Source organism: Colobus angolensis, unplaced genomic scaffold (genome assembly GCF_000951035.1).
Source record: "Colobus angolensis palliatus isolate OR3802 unplaced genomic scaffold, Cang.pa_1.0 Scaffold152, whole genome shotgun sequence".
Taxonomy (NCBI): Eukaryota; Metazoa; Chordata; class Mammalia; order Primates; family Cercopithecidae; genus Colobus; species Colobus angolensis.
The window spans coordinates 5,171,744-5,190,475 of record NW_012114622.1 but is presented as its reverse complement, the minus strand read 5'-3'; the positions used below and the strand labels follow the sequence as shown (position 1 = coordinate 5,190,475).

The 18,732-nt window shown below is 34.4% G+C and overlaps 1 protein-coding gene across 3 annotated transcripts in view; it reads right to left on the bottom strand.

The window, feature by feature from the left end:
• Positions 1–18,732, bottom strand: part of ELP4 (elongator acetyltransferase complex subunit 4) — a 281,026-nt gene that overhangs the window by 152,494 nt on the left and 109,800 nt on the right. For all 3 annotated transcript variants that reach the window (XR_001001145.1, XM_011936337.1, XM_011936338.1), the window contains exon 6: positions 1,505–1,589. Coding sequence is in view for 2 of the 3 variants with exons in the window: in XM_011936337.1 (XP_011791727.1) it covers positions 1,505–1,589 (85 nt within the window). In the remaining variant the exon portion in view is untranslated. The remainder of the gene's footprint in view (positions 1–1,504; positions 1,590–18,732) is intronic.

The window sequence follows — 18,732 nt, the reverse complement described above, 5'->3', positions numbered from 1 at the left end:
TAAAAACAGTTTTGGTATTCACCATATGAATGTCTACCTGAACGCTGTTTAATCTTCATAAAAGTCAGTAATTATAGAATCTCTGGTTCAGAAAGCCAAACCAGCTCCAGTTTGTTGTCTATCAATTTTTGTGGGAAAAAAAAAAATTGTTTCTTGAAAATAGTGGTGTTTTCATAGTCGAATAAACAACTAAGAGAACAAATGTTTTATTCTATTCCTATACTAGCTTACTTAGTAAGGATTTTTAAGATGTATCTCTCTCTGTGTGTGTGTATTCCTTTTGCTATTACCATTGCTTTTGGGATTCTATAAAATTTCTTACTCTCAGAAGATGTGTCATCATCCTGCAAGAGCAGCAGCTCTGCACACTGTACCATAGGAACTGTTATGACATGCCTGTTTCCATAGTTACCACAGCAAGTGGGGAGAGGTGTCTGTCAGGGACCAATTTACCTCTCCAGACAAGCACTGGCACCAAAGGAAAGACACAGTACCCACAAATATTAGGTAGGGCCAAAAATGGAGCAACACTGAGCAAAATAAAATTGTATTAAATACTAAAGGCTGTCACAAAAATTATGACATACATGAAAAGCCACCTATAAATAAATGTCTGTACTTTATCATACACACATAAGTATTTTCAACCTGCAATTAAACTGGCAATCAAAACAAACTGAAAAATAATTTATTTTGCCATGGAAAAACTGTTAAATATAATAATAAAGTTTACAAGAATATTTAAAAATCCATGAATTAAGCACAAATGTAGCTGATAATGCCAAAAATAAGACTTTCAGCTTCTCTGTCTTCAATAAAAATAATGGTGCTTTAGAAATATTTCTGCTAAAATAATACAAATGTAACGCAAATCATTTAGCAGCAAAAGCAATTAAAATCACTGTGGAAGAATTCTGAAAGGCATGATATGTAGAAATAAAATCTTTCACATTTTGTTTAAGTTAAACTAACCAGAACATCTTTATTAATGGAAATTTGGAGGAAGTTTTAAAAATTAGAGCTACAGAGAAATCGTCGTTATAAGATACTTAATATGGCAAATAAAAACGTATTTTTTAATTCAATAAAACAAAGCATAATATAATAAAATCTTAAGATAATTCTTACTCATAAGGTAATTTGAAATTAAGGCCGAATGACAGAAACAGGAACAATTTAAATAGAAAAGTACAAACCTTGCAGATTTAAAAGTAATTCTCAAAATGCAGCTACTTAATCGGAAATGCTACAAATGCATATTTAAAAATGATGTTGATAAAGCATGTGTATGTCTTATGTGCCTCCACTGAGAACTTAGCTGAAACTCTAAATACACAGTAACAGTCAAACTAAAGCTGCTTGTGCTCTGCTTATTTACATGTACTGTGCTTGAAAACAGCTTGTTCACTGTTTATTAATCTAAAACTTCTGGGTTGCCACCCCTAAAGAATTTGAAAACAGCATTACATAAATAATTATAAAAGACTTTGAAGCTATTTAATACCTGAGGATTGGATCCATCAAATCGTTCCTCATAAATGATGTTCTGGATAAACTGAAGCAGCTTTATGTAGCCAGGGGTCAAAGAACTGTTGGTAAAAGAAGTGGTTCAAATATATAAATGGGTTATTAGACAGGAAGTACAAAATCTATGCTAAAACATTAAGTAAATAATTAAAAGGCATACATTTATTAGATTACTTAAGAATGTCAAAATAGTACTATATAATCCTAAAATATAAAGTCAATACATACAAGGAATAAGTTACAATGCCTTATAATACCTTGCTCAGTGTTCCTGACATCATGGGGAGATAAAAACCTGTGGAGACTAAGATGACTTAATTATGTCAGGCTTAGTTACCTCCAAGAAAATTAATGATATAATGAAGCAACCTAAAAGATGAAGCCACTATAGATTTTCAGGAGTAATTATACATAATTAACACATAGTTAATGAACCGCTATGCCAAGTACACCTGAATCAATGTCCTGATCACCTGAGCTTCCATCTTCCATCAAAGTTAATTTTCTTAGAACTTCTAAAATAATAGTAATATTCTAAAAGTTGATTTTTTAAGACACATGAAGAAAAGTGAGTATAATCTTCACTTCCTTTGTTAAAAGAAGGCAATAAATGGATGAATTTAAGAAGAAAACCAAATTTATTTCCCATATAAATACTAGCATTAATGTTATTGTTTTAAAATATTTTACAAATGCTATGAAATATCTCAAAGAATCTTTAGTAAGCATGAGGAAAATCTGCTTTACATTATCTGAAGTTAAGATTCTGCATAACGGACAATCTGTGTGCTATGACTGCACATTAATGTCATGATAATGTCATGAGCATAGCAATTCCATAGACATTGAAGTGCCTAATGTTGCAAAAGCTGTGGGTGACCTTAAAATTACACAAGTATTTGCTTTATTGTGATCCTAAGCAAACAATCACATAGGCAGAAGAAATATCCTAAAGAAAGAATGAAATCTAATTTGAAGCATGAATGCAGCAGTAAAGAATATAAAATGTTAGGAAATATAGCAGACTGCTTAGTGTGCAAAATCAATGGTAGGTGGTTCAGGAAAAATATCTGTACATCTCTGTAAACATGTAATTGAACAGCCACAATAAACCCAAAAGTGTCTATCTTGCAAAAACAAAACAAACAAAAAAATGCTGTTGTGTACAAAACAAATACAGCTCCAGATAATGAAGAATTTGGTAGTTTGGCTATTTCTCATACAGTTATTTCTCCATTTTCAGTGAAAGTGCTGTAGATTACATAGATACATTTTTTTTCACGAGTGTGGAAATGTGTGTAAAAATAATATTCTGTAAGGGCAATTTTATGACTATTTCATATCTTAACACACATTTGTCCCAGCTAGATCAACCTTTCAGAACACAGTGCTGCTGTCTGAATGCAGTAGATTCAATCCTAATCTGGATCAATTTGCTTTGCACAAGGGGTAAAATCTGCAAGCTTTCAGATTATGAAATGAATTCCAGCCAATCATCTGATGAATGTCACTATGGGTTATAGGAGAGTGGATAAAAAATATAACCAATGCATTTTAATCCACTAATAATAATTCTACCCCAAACCATTATTATTTCATATAGTAATAATAGGGGATCATGCAATATTCATCTTTCTGTGTTGGGCTTATTTCATTCACCATAATCTCCTTCTGTTTCATCCATGTTGTCACAAATGACAAGATTTCTGTTTGAAGGCTAAAAGTCCATTGTGTGTGCGTACACCACATTTTCTTTATTCATTTATCCCTTGATGAACACTTATGTTGATTCCATATGTTGATTATTGTGAATAATGGTACAGTAAATATGGGAGTGTAAATATGTCTTCAACATACTGATTTTATTTCCTTCACATATACAGTCATGCACTGCATAGGGACGTTTTGGTTAATGATGGACCACGTATACAATGATTGTCCCATAAGATTAGAATAGAATTGAAAAATTCCCATCATCTAGTGATGTTGTAGCCATATTACTCACATGTTTATGGTGATGCTGGTGTAAACAAACTTGTCCTAAAAAGTACAGCACATATAATTATGTATGGTACATAACAATAATAAATGACAATTTTACTGGCTTATGTATTTGCTATACTATACTTTTTATTGTTAGAGTATACTCCTTTTATTTATCGAAAAAAAAAAAGCTGACTATAAGACTCAGGCAGGACCTTCAGGAGGTATTCCAGAAGTAGGCATTGTTATCACAAGAGATGACAGCTGTGTGTGTGTTACTGTTCCTGAGGACCTTCCAGTGGGAAAAGATGTGGAGGTAGAAGATAGTGATATTGATAATCATGACCCCACACAGGCCTAGAGTAATGTGTGTGCTTGTGTCTCAGTTTTTAACAAAAAAATTTTACAAGTAAAAAAATTAAAAATAGCAAATAAGAATATAAAGAAACAATATTTTAGTAGAATTGTGCAATGTGTTTTAAGCTGTTATTACAAGAGTCAAAAACTCATTTAAAATGCAAAAGTTTATCAATTAAAAATGTTACAGAAGCTAAGGTGAATTCTTATTGAAGAAAGGAAAATATTTTTAATAAATTTAGTGCAGCCTAAGTGTACAGTGTTATAAAGTCTACCGTAGTATACCTTAGTATGTTAGGTCTTCACGTTCACTTACCACTCCTTTACTGACTCACCCAGAGCAACTTCCAGTCCTGTAAGCTCCATTCTTGGTAAGTGCCTTCTACAGGTGTACCCCTTTTTATCTTTTAGACTATTATTTACTGAACCTTTTCTAGGTTTAGAAACACAGATACTTGTATTAAAATTGCCTATTCAGTCCAGTAACATGCTGCACAAGTTTGTAGGCTAGGCCCAAGAGACTACTATAGTGCCTAGGTATATAGACTGTACCACATAGGTTTGTGTAATTACGCTCTATGATGTTTGCACAATGATGAAATTGCCCAATAACACATTTCTCAGAATATATTTCCATTCATAAGTGTCAAATGACTGAATGCTCAGAATTGGGGTTGTTGGATATGTTGGTTCTCTTTTTGATGTTTTAGGGAACCTCTATACTATTTTCTACAACGGCTGTTCTAATTTATATTTCCACCAACAGTATACAAGGGTTCCTTTTCCTACAAATCATCTCCAACACTTCTGTCTTTTTGATAACAGTCATTCTAACAGGTGTGAGGTGAAACTTCATTGTGTTTTTAATGTACATTTCCCTGATGATGAATAATGTTGAGCACTTTTTCATATACCTATTGGTCATCTGTATGGCTTCTTTTGAGAAACGTCTATTTTGGTCCTTATCCAATTTTTAAATTGAGTTATTTGTTTTCATGCTATTGTGTTGTTTGAGTTCCTTAATATTTTGAATATGAACCCTTTTACTAGACATATGATTTGCAAATATTTTCCCCCATTCCATACATTATTTTTTTACTCTGTTGATTCTTATCATGTTGCACAGAATAGGGGGTTCTTTGATATGAGAATAAAAAGGAAGATGCGAAGCCAATAGTTCTTAATTTCTTATTTAACCCTGACATAAAACAGTTCAATCATCAACAATGCTTAAAATTTTATAATAAAATAAATTCCTCTAATTAGATTTCTAGAAAAATAAACTATTTGATAACAAATAAAATGGAATCAATCAATAGATTTAGGTATATCAATTGTGAATATTAGTTTTTGAATATGTGGGATTAAATCATTTAAAACTGAAATTATTTACATGATATTGATACTAAAATACTAAGTACTGTTAATCTCCATGTTTCTTTGCCAGCAATGTTTATAGTAATATATATATACACACACACACACATATCTTTTTGCTGAAAATAAATATCTTCTATTGTCATCTAAAATTTTGGTTTGTTATTAAAATCCTTTGCTTTTGAGGATGTTTACTCTTGTGTGTGTGTTTAGTAGTGTAGGCACTGATAAAACAGGAGTTGGCAAGAAGTAACCCAGTTAAAAAGATCCTGGCTTCTTTATTAATGTTTCCAAACATTCAACAAAGATTACGTTATCAAAGTATTTAAAACATGCTTCAAAAGTGGCACATTTCTAATCATTTTGTGATCACATTATATGAATTTGTATACTATTTTGCCTGATTTTCTTATATTTTCAACAACTTTTATATTACAATGAGGTATTTGGAGATTCGACAATGTGCCTTTAAAACTATTAGCTATACAAAGAACATAAAAACAATTACTAGAACTTTACTTTTTACCTTTAAAATATCAAACATTTAATATTTTCTTTAGTTAAAAAAGTAAAATTGGTCCATGTGCATTATTCATGCTTTTCTGCTAATATTACCATGTGGTTTAGCAAGAATTTATTTCTTTATACTAATATATAAACATGGATAAAAGAGGCCAAATGACACAAATGTAAACCTGTTTTCTGACGACAAAGTTTAATATTTTTTAGAGATGAGAGAAAAAAATGAAACTCATGCTTATCAATATTCTATCCCCCATCTCTAATTTTCCTCAAGAGGTCTAAAGCACATTTGCATCACATAATTTTAATTCCTATCAACAAACTGCATTGGTTTTGCTGTGAAAAGTAGTGTTGTCATTCACTCTCATTAAGAAAGATAAAAACATTAGCTGTAAGAAAAAGAATCAGATGTAGTATTCTACAAAAGAAATCAAGCACAGGTAGATGATAAATAACAGATAAAAACTACAGTTTTGGAAACAAACAAAGGAATGCTTAGCAAAAGTCTTCAAAGAAACACTTAAAAATCTTTTAATAATTAAGAAAAAAGAAAAAAAGTCACTTCAACTGAGGGGTTTAATAAAAAAATATTTAAATATGAGTAAATAACAATATACAACACTGCCACCACCAACAAAAAACCTTGGGTAACAGGAGACAAGATTTTATCAGTGAAAAGGTAAGTTACAAAAATAAGATCATATACACATGATATTAAAATAACTTGTTGATAAGTGAAAAATCTATACATAGATAACAGGCTCTTAGGTTGATTTTCAATAAGACTACCTGATTTTAACTATATCATCTGATAAAAGTGTCTGGTACATAGTAAATAATCAAAACACTTTTGTATCACAGTCACCACATTTGATGAATAGAATAACCTTGTGAGGTTAATTAAGTATAGTCATTCTCCCCATTTTATGGTTGAGATTTTAAGACCATTTTGAGGCTAAGTAATTTGCCCAAGGCTATACCACAATTAAGAGACACAAATGACACTTAAAACTCAAACTTTAAAAAACTCAAATTACCTGCTCTTTTGGCTATGCTAAGATAAAGTCCCAGATGGAGATCTAGATTCAATGAAAAGCCTGTGGTAATGTGGCCCAGAGGAGGTCTGAACATGGCTTCATTCAACATAGCCAAATGACGCATTCAGGTGCATAGTTTTAGAAAGAGATTTCTCTTTTAGTTGCACTGATCGAGGCCTCCGCCAAGGCCTTACTTACAAAGCACTTGGTACACGATGAATACAGAAAACTCAATACTGTGAAGTGTATGCTTACAAATATATAAACTAGATACGAGTATTGTACAGTGGAATGTAGGTTTAAGATGTGGGTTCTAGTTCTACCTGTGTCAACATGTACATGTGTGGTATAAGGTAAATTGTTTAAATTTTCTGTTCCAGTCCTCAACATTTTCTCATCTGTAAAGCCAAGGGTTGCATTAGATAATCTATGTTGTCCATTCTGACTTTGAAATCATATGGTTCAAAAATGATTTTTCTCATTAAAATCAGTCATTGCCGGGCTTTTAAAAATAAGAACTTCTTGTGTATTTAAATATTGATTTAACTACTTGATAGAAATACTTAGGACAAGAAGCTGTTATCACTCCCAATTAGGATTAATTTAAAGTGAAGATGAAGCATTTTTGACATTATTATGCAAATAAATGAGAAAGTATGATTTGTATTACCAAAATTCTACTTACACATATATGTCATTCATCTATGACAAATAGTGAGATACCCTTGTAAGGCAGTAGGCACAATATTAAGTGTCTGAACTAATTGTATAAAATAGTTTGCTGAGCTAGCTACATTAGCATATAATTTGCATGTGACTATAGAGACTGTGAAGTCTATTCACAAGTAATTTTCAAGTTAAAAATTTCATTACTGTTACCTTGAAGGTTGTCATTTACTGATTTTTCTCCTCTGATGATTTGCATCTAATAATACTGAGTTCGACTATCTTCACCATGGATGTTCAACCAAGAACTTACAAAGTGTAGGGATGTATTAAGCGCACCAAGAAGAACAATGATCAGCAGAAACCTCTGAGCCACAGTTAGGAAAATACTAAGAACTATGAGGATGCACAAATTACATGTATGGGCTAAGCAATCCATGTTCTGACAGGGATACTATTTTTTTTTTTTTTTTTTTTTGAGACGGAGTCTCGCTCTGTTGCCCGGGCTGGAGTGCAGTGGCCGGATCTCAGCTCACTTCAAGCTCCGCCTCCCAGGTTCCCGCCATTCTCCTGCCTCAGCCTCCCGAGTAGCTGGGACTACAGACGCCCGCCACCTCGCCCGGCTAGTTTTTTGTATTTTTTTTTAGTAGAGACGGGGTTTCACCGTGTTAGCCAGGATGGTCTCGATCTCCTGACCTCGTGATCCGCCCGTCTCGGCCTCCCAAAGGGATACTATTAAGAGGGGTTATGATCCTTCATGAAAAATAACTCAGCTTGACATCACTCTGACTTCCTTTAATTACTGATGTAAACAAGGTTTTAGACTACGTCTCCTACTACGCTTCACTGTTGCTGTCATCTATCCAACTCTGGGTCATGACTCATCTAACACTCTGGCCTTTCAGTTTTTTGATCTCCCTTCCAATGATCTATTCTCCACTCTATTTAAGTTGATCATCCCCATGGTTGTTTCTTGGACCATGTCATTATCAATAACTACCATACCTCTATAATCTCAATTTCATGCATACCCCTCTACATAACCACTACTTTCTTTCCACCTAGTACCCATATACAATCATTTGACCCTGCTGAGATCTCTGTATCATTGTCTACCACACCTTTCACTCATCTGCTTTGATAAGCTCTTTCAATTAATTAACCATCTCGATCCATGGTCAATCCTTATCTTCACTTCCTTGCTCTTCTCTTGCTTTGTCACACTTCCTGCTATTCTGGCTAAACACAACTCTCTGTCTATTCCACACTTGCCTCAGTATAGCTAAAAATGGCCAGAGAAACAGACTGGTATGAGTTTAATTTCATGACCACAAACCTCAATAGGCCCTTAAGGCTATTCCCATTATATATATCCTCACTCTCCTAGACGATAATGTCATAGTTTCTCTTTTTCTTTTTTAGTTGAAACCTCCAATATCTCTTCCTCCATCTTCATTATCAGTTTATAAGCTTTGACTGAGAAAACAGAAGCAGCCAGAAGGTGTCCTACCACTACATTTTTTACCTGCTATGGTTTGAATTCTCGTGTCCCCGCAACACTTATATGTTGAGCCCTAATATGCAACAGTATTAAAAGGTGAGAACTTGAGAACACATGAACACAAGGAGGAAAACAACACACACTGGGGCCTTTTGGAAGGTGAAGGGTGGGAGGAGGGAAAGGATCAGGAAAAATAACTAATGGGTACTAGGCATAATACCTGACTAATGACATAATCTACAAGAACCCCCCATGACACAAGTTTGCCTATGTAACAAACCTGCGCTTATACTCCTGAATTTAAAAGTTAAAAAAAAAAAAAAATTAAAAGAAAGAGGTGAAAACTTTGGGAGGTGATTAGGTCATGAGGGTGGAGCACTCATAAATGAGATTAACACTCTCTCAAAAGAGGTCCACGGTAGCCTGCGTTCCTCTTCTGCCACGCGAGGTTACAAAGGGAAGACACCTATCTATGAAGAAAGTGGGCCTTCACCAGAACCTGACTATGCTGGCACCCTTATCCTGGAACTTTACAGCCTCCAGAACCATAAGAAATACATTTCTGTTATTTATAAGCTGTCGTTTATGATATTTTTGTTATAGTAGCCTGAATAGACTAAGACACCACACTCTCAGCATGTGTAGTCAAATACGTATTCTGTCTTCTCTCAGGCTGCCATATGTGAACTATCTAAACTCCTATATCAACCCAGTACCTCCACTTGTGCACAGGCCTCATACAAAAAAATATCATTTGGACAATTCTCTCCTCTCTCCTCCATTACTAACTTCTCCCTTTCTATTGATTGTTTCCTATAATATACAAACATACTGTTATCTCTCCTTTGAAAACAATATAACAACCACTTGTCCCATCTCCTTTGCCAGCTACTACTCTATTTCTCTGTATCAGACCCCCTTAAATTTTCTAAAATTCAGTGTCACCACTCCTCTCCTTACATTTTCACTTAAACCCAATCCACGTAGGCTGTCACCACACCCATCCCATCCATTAAAACTGCTTTCATTATGGTGACTGATGACCTGCAATGGCTAAATTCAATTGGTCTGTTTTCTTTTCTTTGGTAACAACTTTATTGGGATAGAATTCAGATACCATACAATTCATCCACTGAAAGTGTACAGTTCAATGGTTTTAGTATATTGACAGCCATTTAAGTATTACCACAATTTTGGAATATTTTCATTCCTTCAAAAAGTAATCTCATACCTGTTTTATCAACTCCATCCAATTCTACTAGCCCTAAGGAACCATTAATGTACTTTCTGCCTCTCTATATTTCATATTATTATTTCATATAAACGAAATCATGTAATACGTTGTCTTTTATGACTGATACTACGCTTTGAATGTTGGTCCCCTCTAAAACTCATGTTGAAATTTAGTTGCCATTGTTACAGTATTAAGTGGTGGAACCTTTGAAAGGTGATTTGGCCATAAGGGCTTCACCATGATGGGTGGGATTGGTGCCAGTAAAAAAGAGCGAGTTCAGTCCTGTCTCATTCTCTTGGTTCTTCCATTCTTTTGCCATGTGAGGAACAGGGTTCCTCCCCTCTGGTGAATGCAGTGTTCCAACTACCATGTTGGAAGTGGAGACTAGGTCCTTAACCGACACCAAACATGCTGGCAACTTGACCTTCGGCTTTCAAACTTTCAGAACTATGAGAAATAAATTTCTATTGTTTATACATTACTTAGTCTATGGTATTCTGCTCTGGCAGCACAAAATGGACTAAGACAATTGGTTTCTCTCACTTACTATAATGTTTTAAGGATTCATCTGAGTTGTACCCTGTATCAGTACTTCATTCCTTTTTATGGTGAAATAAATATTCCATTGTATGGATATACCATATTTTATCCACTCATCAGTTGAGGAATAACTGCGTTGTTTCCACTTGTGAGCTATTATGAATAATGTAGTTATGAACATTTATGTACAGGTTTTTGTACATAAATGCACACACAAAAAAAGGTTTTGTTTTGATCCTCTTGGGGATATACCTAGGAGAAGAATTTCTGGGTCAAATGGTAACTCTAACTTTTTGAGAAATGCCAGAGTGTACCAGTCCAAACGACTGTACTATTTTATGTTCTCACCAGCTGTGTATGACAGTTCTGATTTCTTTACATCCTTGTCAACACTTTTTATTATCTGATTCTTTCATTCTAGCTATCCTAGAGGATGTGAAATGGTATTTCATTGTGTTTCTGCTTTTTGGGGTGTTTTTTTTTGGCTTGGAATATTTTTATTTGTCATTTTACTTTGAGCATTTCTTTGTTTGGTTTTGATTTATCTTCTACTAACAGAATATGCTGATTTTTAAATCCAATCTGTTTTTCCCCATTTTTCTTTTTAATTGTGGTTAAAAAACCCATATAATATAAAATTTACTATCTTAACCACTTTTGAATATATAGTTCAGTAATGGTAACTATATTCAACAGACGTGTTGTGTAACACTACTTAACACTAAGTTAAACAGATCTCCAGAAATTTTTTACCTTGCAAAACTGAAACTGTATATCCATGAAACAAGAAACAACCACTCCTCATTTCCCTCTTTCCCTCAACCTATGGCAACCACCATTCCATTTTTGGTTTTTGTGAATTTGACTACTTTAGATATCTCATATGAGTAAAATCATATTTATGTTTTTGTAACTGATTTCACTTAGTACAATGTCAAGGTTCATCCATGTTGTAATATGTATTTTACATATGTATTTATATATGAACTATATATTTCCATCATTTTTAAGGCTAAATAACATTCCACCATATGGGTAAATTTTGTTTATCAATTCATCAGTTGGTGGACATTTGGACTACTATCACCTCTTGGCAACTGCAGATGCTGCTGCTATGAACATGGGTGTCCAAATATCTCTTTGAATCCCTGCTTTCCATTTTTTTGGACATCTACCTAGAAGTGGGATTGTTGGATCATACAGTTCTGAGAAACTGCCACGCTGTTTTCCATAGCAGTTACACCATTTTACAATCCCAATAGTGCACAAGAGTTCCAATTATTCCATATCCTAACCAACACTTGATCTTTTCTTTTTTTACTTTTTCCTTTCCTATTTTTTATTTTTATCCTAACAGATGTGGGGGATATCTTGTGGTTTTGACTTGTATTGTCTAATGATTAGTGATAGTGAGCAGTTATTCATATGCTTGTTAGCCCTCTGTATATCATCGTTGAAGAAATGTCCATTCAAGTCCTTAGCCTATTTTATAAAGTCAGGTTATTTGTTTTTATGTTGTCAAGTTGTAGGAGTTCTTCATTCTGGATATTGGCCACTTATCAGATAATATAATTTGCAATTTTTTTTTTTTTTTACCATTTCTTATGTTGCCTTTTCACTGTTGATTGAGTCCTTTGAGGCACAAAAGTTTATGTTTGATGTAGTCCCATTTGTCTATTTTTGCTTTTATTGTTTGTGCTTTTGGTGTCATATCCAAGAAATAATGGCCAAATCCAAGATTATGAAGTGTTTCCCCTATGTTTTCTTCCAGGATTTTAATAGTCTTGTATCTTATGTTTAGGTCTTTAATCCATTTTAATTTTTGCATATGGTGTAAGACAAGGATTTATCTTCACTTTTATTTTTATTTTTTGCATTAGATACCCGGTCTTCCCATTTGTTAAACAGTCCCTGTTGGTACCCCATTGAAGATTGTTTGACCATATATGCAAAAATTTATTTTGGGCTGTCTATTCTATTGCTTTGTGTATCTGTCCTTACATGCAATTTTTACTTTATACCATACTGTTTTAATTACTGTAGTTATGTAACATGTTCTGAAATTAGAAAGTATAAAACCTCCAACTTTGGTCTTTTTCAAGGGTAAGTTGACTGTTTGGGGTCCCTTGAGTTTTAGTCCGTGTGTAACTTTAAATAAACTAAATCTGTTGTTTCTATTTCCTTCTTTTCAAACTGGGGATACTGCTAACGTCATAGGATTTTTGAAGAATTAAATGAGATAAAAAATGTAATATGCTAAGAATAGTACTTGACAGAAAAATCGGTTCTCAATAACTTAGTTATGATCAATTCCCATGAAGTCAATATAATATAGTAACACTCCAGTTGCAGGATGGAGGGTGATTGGGTGGGATGACTAGATGGACAAATATCAAACATATAAACAGAAATAATAACAATTATGATGGCTAAAATTCATTAACCCTTTACTATGCCAGCCACTATGCTAACTGCTATCTCTATGGTTCTGGTTTATGTTTCTTTTGATGTAGTGACATTTATTGGTCATTTCTGTATCTTCTTCTGAGAACATCCTCTTAACGTTCACCTTTTGCCTGTTTTGAAGTAAGGTATTCAATTTTTTCTTACCCATTTAAACATAACCATAATTTATGGAAATATATGCATGTATGTTTGTAATTTTTAAAATTTTGAAACCATCTCGAACTTACATAAAAGTTGCAAACACAGAACAAAAAATCTTTTTTTCCCATTCCACCTGAGAGTAAGTTGCTGACCTGATGACTTATCACTTCTTAATAATTTAGGATGTGATTCTTACAAACAAGGACATTCTTCTAGAGGAGAATAATACAACCATCTGATCTGGCATATTGGTAAAAGTAGGAAACTGAGACTACCATCTAATCCTCACACCCCATTCAAGTTTCACCAGTTGTTCCAATATCATCCTATACAACAAAATGAAATAGTTTAGAATCACATGTTGCATTCAGTTGTCATTTGTTCTCTTCAGTCTCCTTCAATCTGGAAGTTCCTTAGATTTACCTTAACTTTCATAATCTTGACATTTTTGAGGATTACAGTCCAGATGTTTGGTAGAATGCTTCCAATTTGGATTTGTGTGATGCTTCTTCATGATTAGATTTAAATTATTAATTTTTGGTGGAACATTAACAGAAATATTGCTGAGTTCTCACTGCATATTATCTGGTGATACACGCTTTTGATCACCCCCACTACTGGTGATGTTAACTTGATTAAGGTAATTCTTCTAGTTTTCTCCACTGTAAAATTATTCTTTTCCCCTTTGTAGTTAATAAGTAATTTGTGGGATGGTACTTTCTGGCTATGTAAGTTATCTTATACCTCAAAAAACTTTCAATTTATTCACTTACTTATTTATATCAGTATGTACTTGTATCTTCCTATTTTATTAAATCCATTACTATCATTATTTATTTTGATGCTCAAATTGGCCAGCATACCCAGTGAGAGTTCCTTTTGGCTGGCTTCTGTGTCCATTTGATATGCCATCATCATTCTTCAGGAACTTCTACACATAAAAAGATGTTCCAGGCATGTCTTTTTCTTTCTCTTCCATCAACCATTTCTCCAAAGAGTCCCAGTGCCTTTGAATGGAGAATGGCATTTAGATCTGAGCATGAGATATACTCATTGCTATTTCTCAACTCCAAGAATTTAAGACATTCATTCATATTTTCTGCGATTATTTTAATAATTTCATTTATTATATTTATCTCTTTAACTCTATGGAAATACAGTATGAGGGTGAGATATAAAGTAAGAATTTACTATTTTATTACCAAATGATTAGGCTCATAATTTGAAATCCCTTCTCTTGTTATAAAAATGACTCTTGTTCTGGCCAGGTACAGTGGCTCATGCCTGTAATCTCAGCACTTTGGGAAGCCAAGGCAAACAGGTCAGGAGTTTGAGACCAGCCAGACTAACATGGTGAAACCCTGTCTCTATTAAACATACACAAAAAATTAGCTGGGTGTGGTGGTGTGCGCCTGTAATCCCAGCTACTCGAGAGGCTGATGCAGGAGAATTGCTTGAACGGTTGCCGATGCAGGAGAATGGCTTGAACCCAGGAGGTGGAGGTTGCAGTGAGCCGAGATCACGCCACTGCACTAGGTGACAAAGTAAGATTCCATCTCAAAAAAAAAAAAAAAAGGCTCCTGTTCATCATAAAAATTCAAACGTATAAAACATACAAAGAATAATAATGAAAACTTATCCAGAATCCACCACCCAGAGGCAAATATTGTTAACAGTTTGGTGAATATCCTGTAAGACATCTCTCTATACCAGTCCTTTCATTTCTTACTGAAAAAAACGATTGCAGATGTTAAGAAGTATGCTGATAAAAATGTTTTTGATTCTAAAAAGAAGAGTATTTTATCAATAAACAAATGTAAAGAGGATTATTATTACTATGTATTTAAAAAATGTTTGGCATTTTCCTCACAGCCTTTCAAATCTAATGTATACTGTGAATCTCTTAGATAATCTAGGAAAGGGATTTAGTTTGCAGTCTTTCATGAGCTTATTTGCCTGCATTATCACTAGGTTTTTGGAAGCTAAATTAACATCTCCTGAATTAGTGTTAGAAAAGATTTTGGGATAAGCTATACAAAATTTTATGTAAATAGGATTGTGCTATTTATCCTATTTCTATAATCTGCTTTTTCACTCCATTATATCTTGGATGCAAAGCCCAGTAACCACCCCTGATCTCTTATACAGAAAAATCTTCTGCAGAGCCACCTCTCTACAGCTATTGCTGCAGTTTTAACAGCTACCATTAGCCTTAGACCTTAATAAAAGCCACAGTGCCCATCACCCTCCAAAGCACGATGGAATTTCCCTTGAAAGCTGGTAGACACTTGAGCCTAATCAAATAAATCTGCAGCTTAGAATCTTTTCCTCAATATTTGGGACATTTGGTTGGTATTCTCTTTGTTTTCTAACATCACTTTCAAATCACTCCTCCTCCACTTCCTAGGAAAACGAAACTAACAAACAAATCCATGCTTCTTTTATATATTGCTAATCCCCAGCCATTCTCCTTTTAAGTTGCTGTCTTTATCAAGCTCCTGGACATTTTCCTCACTGTTAATTGGAGACTCTGCACCTGACTTACAGTCTGAATTCAAACAACTTATTCTCACCCAATATTACTTATCTTAGTAGCTTGCTTTGTTCATTTACCTCCACTACTAAGATTAGTAAATCTACTACCAGAGTACTGCCCCTTCTCTTTCTCTCTCTCTCTCTATATATATATCAACAGCATGTGTCTTCAGTTGTTTTTCTTCAGTCTAAAGCTCATGATACTACATTTTGTTCACTCTTTTTAATCACTTAAACTTCTTTGTTCTTTGTCCTACTCACTCCACCTTGCAAAATTTCAACCCTGCTTATACCCAGGAATCTTCGCACAGAAGCAAGAAAGTCACACAATCTGATAGACTGGCACCACCACAACCACTTGAGATTTCTGTAGTCAGTGTATTCTTCCAGTCTATGAAATAACCATTTTAAAGTTTCTCAATTTAACCCAAACTCCCAAGAGGTAACTAACCATTCCCTAGTGGACAACTATGACCATTATTTCACAAGTAAAGAGAAGTCATTAGTACATATCTTCAGAAACTGCTGCTTTCTTTTCTACATCTTCATCCATTCCCTCTTTATTAATTTTTTTGCATTGACATTTAAATAAAACAGAGCAAAAAAAAATCTTATTTCACCCCCAATCCCTTCTAGTTATTGATCTTTCTTTGCCCCCATAAAAAAAATTCCTGAGAGAGTAATATGACCCATCTGAACTCACCTCCACATAGCTCTTTCCATCGCTCACATGATTTCAGCCACAGTGGCCTTTTAAATTCTTGAAAATACCAAGCTCCTTCCTTTATTAGCACATCTGCTGCTCCTTCTGACAATAATACTTCTTGGCCCAGTGCCCATTGCATGATTATCTTCTTTTTAGTTGGGTCTCAGCTAAAATGTTTCCACTTAGAAAGACTTTCAGTGAACACAACTCAAGGTATACCCACTGCTATCTCTGCCCACTTAGCTTCCCCCATGGAAAATGTTCTTTCTTTATATTTAACTACATATATATTTGTTTGTTTGTTTGTAAAAAATTAAGTGCTTTCTTATTAGACTGTAAGCCACACAATAGCAAGGTTAACATCTGCTTTGTTCACTACAATGATCTAGAACTTAGCATAACGCTAGGCTTATAGCAGTTGCTCAAGTTCATAGGTGCTGAGATTTGGAAAAAGCTTTCAATAAATATTATCGGACAGATGATTATGTTTACTTACTTCAGTAGACTGGACTATCCTAAGTCTAATATCAGAATCCTGGAAAACATTGTTGATATTCCCTTTACCTTTTCTCCAACCTCAGTGAGATCCAGTGAGATCAGAGAGACAGCTAGCAATCAGATTAGGTAAGGCCTTGTAGGGTCGTGGATTTATTATCCTGAAAGAGTTGGGGAATCATTGGAGAGTTTGATCCAGAGTAGTGATAAGAGCTGATGTATACTGTAAAACTGGACTGCCTAACAAGATAGCCACTAATTATATATGGCTACTTAAATTAACTAAAGAAAAATAAAATTAAAATTCAGTGCCTTGGTCTTACTAGTCACATTTCACGCATTCATTTGCTGCATGTGGCTAGTGGCCGCTACATCACACAGCACAGATACAGAAAATTTCCATCACTGCAGAAAATTCTACTGGATGGAAAATTCTATGTTGAAAAACTCACTAGGGCTATTTTGAAGAAAAATAGGAGCCAACAAGGAGCAAGGACCAAAGAGCAAAGAGCAAGACCAATTAGGAGGCTATCAGCTGTGGCAAGAAAATGTGGGTAATGTAGGCTAGCATGTAGAGGTGAAGGTTGCAAGTGGTATCTGGATACATTTTGAAGATACAGTTGACAGGACATGCTAATAGATTGGATACTGAGATAGAGAAGAGTCAAGGGTCAAAGACTACATTATTGAAGTGAGGGCAGAAATCTGGAAGGATATACACAAACATAACTATGGAGGAGATAACTGAGATTAGGAATGGGTGAATAAGATGGAAAATTATAAAACAAAACCCATGCATACCAGTGAGGATAGGATACCATGCACGAACTTAGGAATAAGACGATTCACTTAACTCTGTGTACCTGATGGCCTTTAAAGGACAGAAAGGAGGTAAAAACAAGGCAAACATGCAAGCAAGCAGTTTCTCTCCACTGGTCAAAATGAGGCCCAGCCACTATTCTAAGTGAAATGCCAAAACAGATAACCAAATACTGCATGTTGCATGTTCTCACTTATAAGTGGGAGTTAAACATTGGTACACATGAACATAAAAGTGGGAAAAATAGAGACTGGGGAATACAGTGGGGGAAGGGAGGCAAGGGTTGAAAAACATCTATTGGGTACTATGCTCACTACCGGGGTGAAGTGATCAACAGAAACCCAAACCTCAGCATCATGCAATATACTTTTGTATCAAACCTGCACATGTACCCTTTGAATCTAAAATAAAAGTTGAAAATAAAGTAAGTTAAAAAACAAAACAAAACAAACAAAAAATGAGGCCCAGGATAATAGTCCTCTTTCTGAATTTTCAAATATTATCTTTTTACTTTAATTGTATCACTAGCAGCTAAGCAGAATCTCTCTTCACACTTACATGATGCCTTTCCACCAGTTCTGAGATTTGCACTAATTTATCATTTACCACATCCTTTTAATAAAGTAATTTATAGTATAGTTCTATAACTATATACTTCCAAATTTTTGGTCTTAGATGTTCTCTTCTATAATTTCTTTCTTTCTTTTTTTTTTTTTTTTGAGACGGAGTCTCGCTCTGTCGCCTGGGCTGGAGTGCAGTGGCCGGATCTCAGCTCACTGCAAGCTCCGCCTCCCGGGTTTACGCCATTCTCCTGCCTCAGCCTCC